General features: G+C 56.8%; 1 protein-coding gene across 3 annotated transcripts in view; it reads left to right on the top strand.

Moving 5' to 3' along the window:
- supt5h (SPT5 homolog, DSIF elongation factor subunit) overlaps window positions 1–1,871 on the top strand; it is a 29,091-nt gene that overhangs the window by 12,749 nt on the left and 14,471 nt on the right. For all 3 annotated transcript variants that reach the window (XM_015018427.1, XM_015018426.1, XM_015018425.1), the window contains 3 exons: window positions 150–443; window positions 548–673; window positions 965–1,049. In XM_015018427.1, coding sequence (XP_014873913.1) covers window positions 150–443; window positions 548–673; window positions 965–1,049 — 505 coding nt within the window. The remainder of the gene's footprint in view (window positions 1–149; window positions 444–547; window positions 674–964; window positions 1,050–1,871) is intronic.

Consider the following 1,871-nt stretch of genomic DNA (forward strand, 5'->3'; position numbering starts at 1 on the left):
GCCCCCTGCCCTCCCTGACTCGGCCCCCTGCCCTCCCTGACTCGGCCCCCTGCCCTCCCTGACTCCGCCCCATGTCCTCCCTGACCCCGCCCCCTGACCTCCCTGTCTCCGCCCCCTGCCCTCCCTGACCCCTCTCTCTCTGCCTGCAGCTGAAGGTGCTGCCCAGAGACCTGCAGCTTTGCTCGGAGACGGCTTCGGGCGTGGATGTCGGGGGGCAGCATGAGTGGGGTGAGCTGGTGCAGCTGGACCCGCAGACGGTGGGCGTCATCGTCCGGCTAGAGAGGGAGACGTTCCAGGTTCTGAACATGCACGGGAAGGTTCTGACGGTGCGCCACCAGGCGGTGAACCGCAGGAAGGACAACCGCTTCGCCGTGGCACTGGACTCTGAGCAGAACAACATCCACGTCAAGGACATCGTGAAGGTCATCGACGGGCCGCACTCGGTGAGGAAACCTTCAGGAAGATTGGTTCTGGTTCTGGTTCCGGTTCTGATTGTGGTTCTGGTTCCGGTTCTGATTGTGGTTCTGGTTCTGGTCGGTGGCTCCAGGGTCGTGAAGGGGAGATCCGCCATCTGTTCCGCGGCTTCGCCTTCCTGCACTGCAAGAAGCTGGTGGAGAACGGAGGGATGTTCGTCTGTAAGACCAGACACCTGGTTCTGGCCGGAGGCTCCAAGGTAGGCCGGGTCTGGAACCAGCAGCTGGGCCTCTCATTGGACTGGGAACCAGCAGCTGGGCCTCTCATTGGACTGGGAACCAGCAGCTGGGCCTCTCATTGGACTGGGAACCAGCAGCTGGTCTCCACTGGACTGGGAACCAGCAGCTGGTCTCCACTGGGCGACGTTCGGCTGTTGGAAAGCCTCCAGCTGTTTTTCGTCTCTTTTCTGCTCGTTTACATGCAGCTGCTCTGAATCACCTCCGCCTCTGACAGCGTTTCTCTTCTTCTTCTATTTTTTTGCTGCATTCAGCCGAGAGACGTGACCAACTTCACGGTGGGGGGGTTCGCCCCGATGAGCCCCCGGATCAGCAGCCCCATGCACCACGGCGGGGGAGGTGGGTGCAGCCGCAGCAAAACGCTTTGGAGACCACAAGTTTACATACACCCAGTACAAACAAAGATTCTGTATTATGAAATCAGACCAAACTTCTGGTTTCAGGTCTGATCAAAGCCTTTCTGGATGTAAACGATAAGAAATGAATTCAGAGTCTTTCTCTCCTTATTCAGGCGTTTTAACAGAAATAATTTCTTTGAAACCAGAGAAGTTTGATTCTGATTTAACTTTAAACAGTGAGGAATAAAAGCTGCTTGTCTTTTTACTGGGGTATGTAAACTTGTGGTTGTTTTCAGTGAGTTTAAATGTAAACAAGACGGATGTTCTCTGCGTGGGAATATTTAGACGGTTTTATTAATTATTGTTGAGACGATTATTCTGATTATCAGTTTGCAGTAAACATGAAACATGGCTTCAACTCTGTCCTCTCTGTCCCCTCTGTCCCCTCTGTCCCCTCCGTCCCCTCTGTCCCCTCTGTCCCCTCCGTCCTCTCTGTCCCCTCTGTCCCCTCCGTCCTCTCTGTCCTCTCCGTCCTCTCTGTCCTCTCTGTCCCCTCTGTCCTCTCCGTCCCCTCTGTCCCCTCTGTCCCTTCTGTCCTCTCTGTCCCCTCTGTCCCTTCTGTCCTCTCTGTCCCCTCCGTCCTCTCTGTCCTCTCTGTCCCCTCCGTCCTCTCTGTCCCCTCTGTCCCCTCTGTCCCCTCTGTCCTCTCCGTCCCCTCCGTCCTCTCTGTCCCCTCCGTCCTCTCTGTCCCCTCTGTCCTCTCCGTCCCCTCTGTCCCCTCTGTCCCCTCGGTCCTCTCTGTCCCCTCCGTCCTCTCTGTCCC

Source organism: Poecilia latipinna, unplaced genomic scaffold (genome assembly GCF_001443285.1).
Source record: "Poecilia latipinna isolate Pla-1442-1.1 unplaced genomic scaffold, P_latipinna-1.0 Scaffold2272, whole genome shotgun sequence".
NCBI lineage: Eukaryota > Metazoa > Chordata > Actinopteri > Cyprinodontiformes > Poeciliidae > Poecilia > Poecilia latipinna.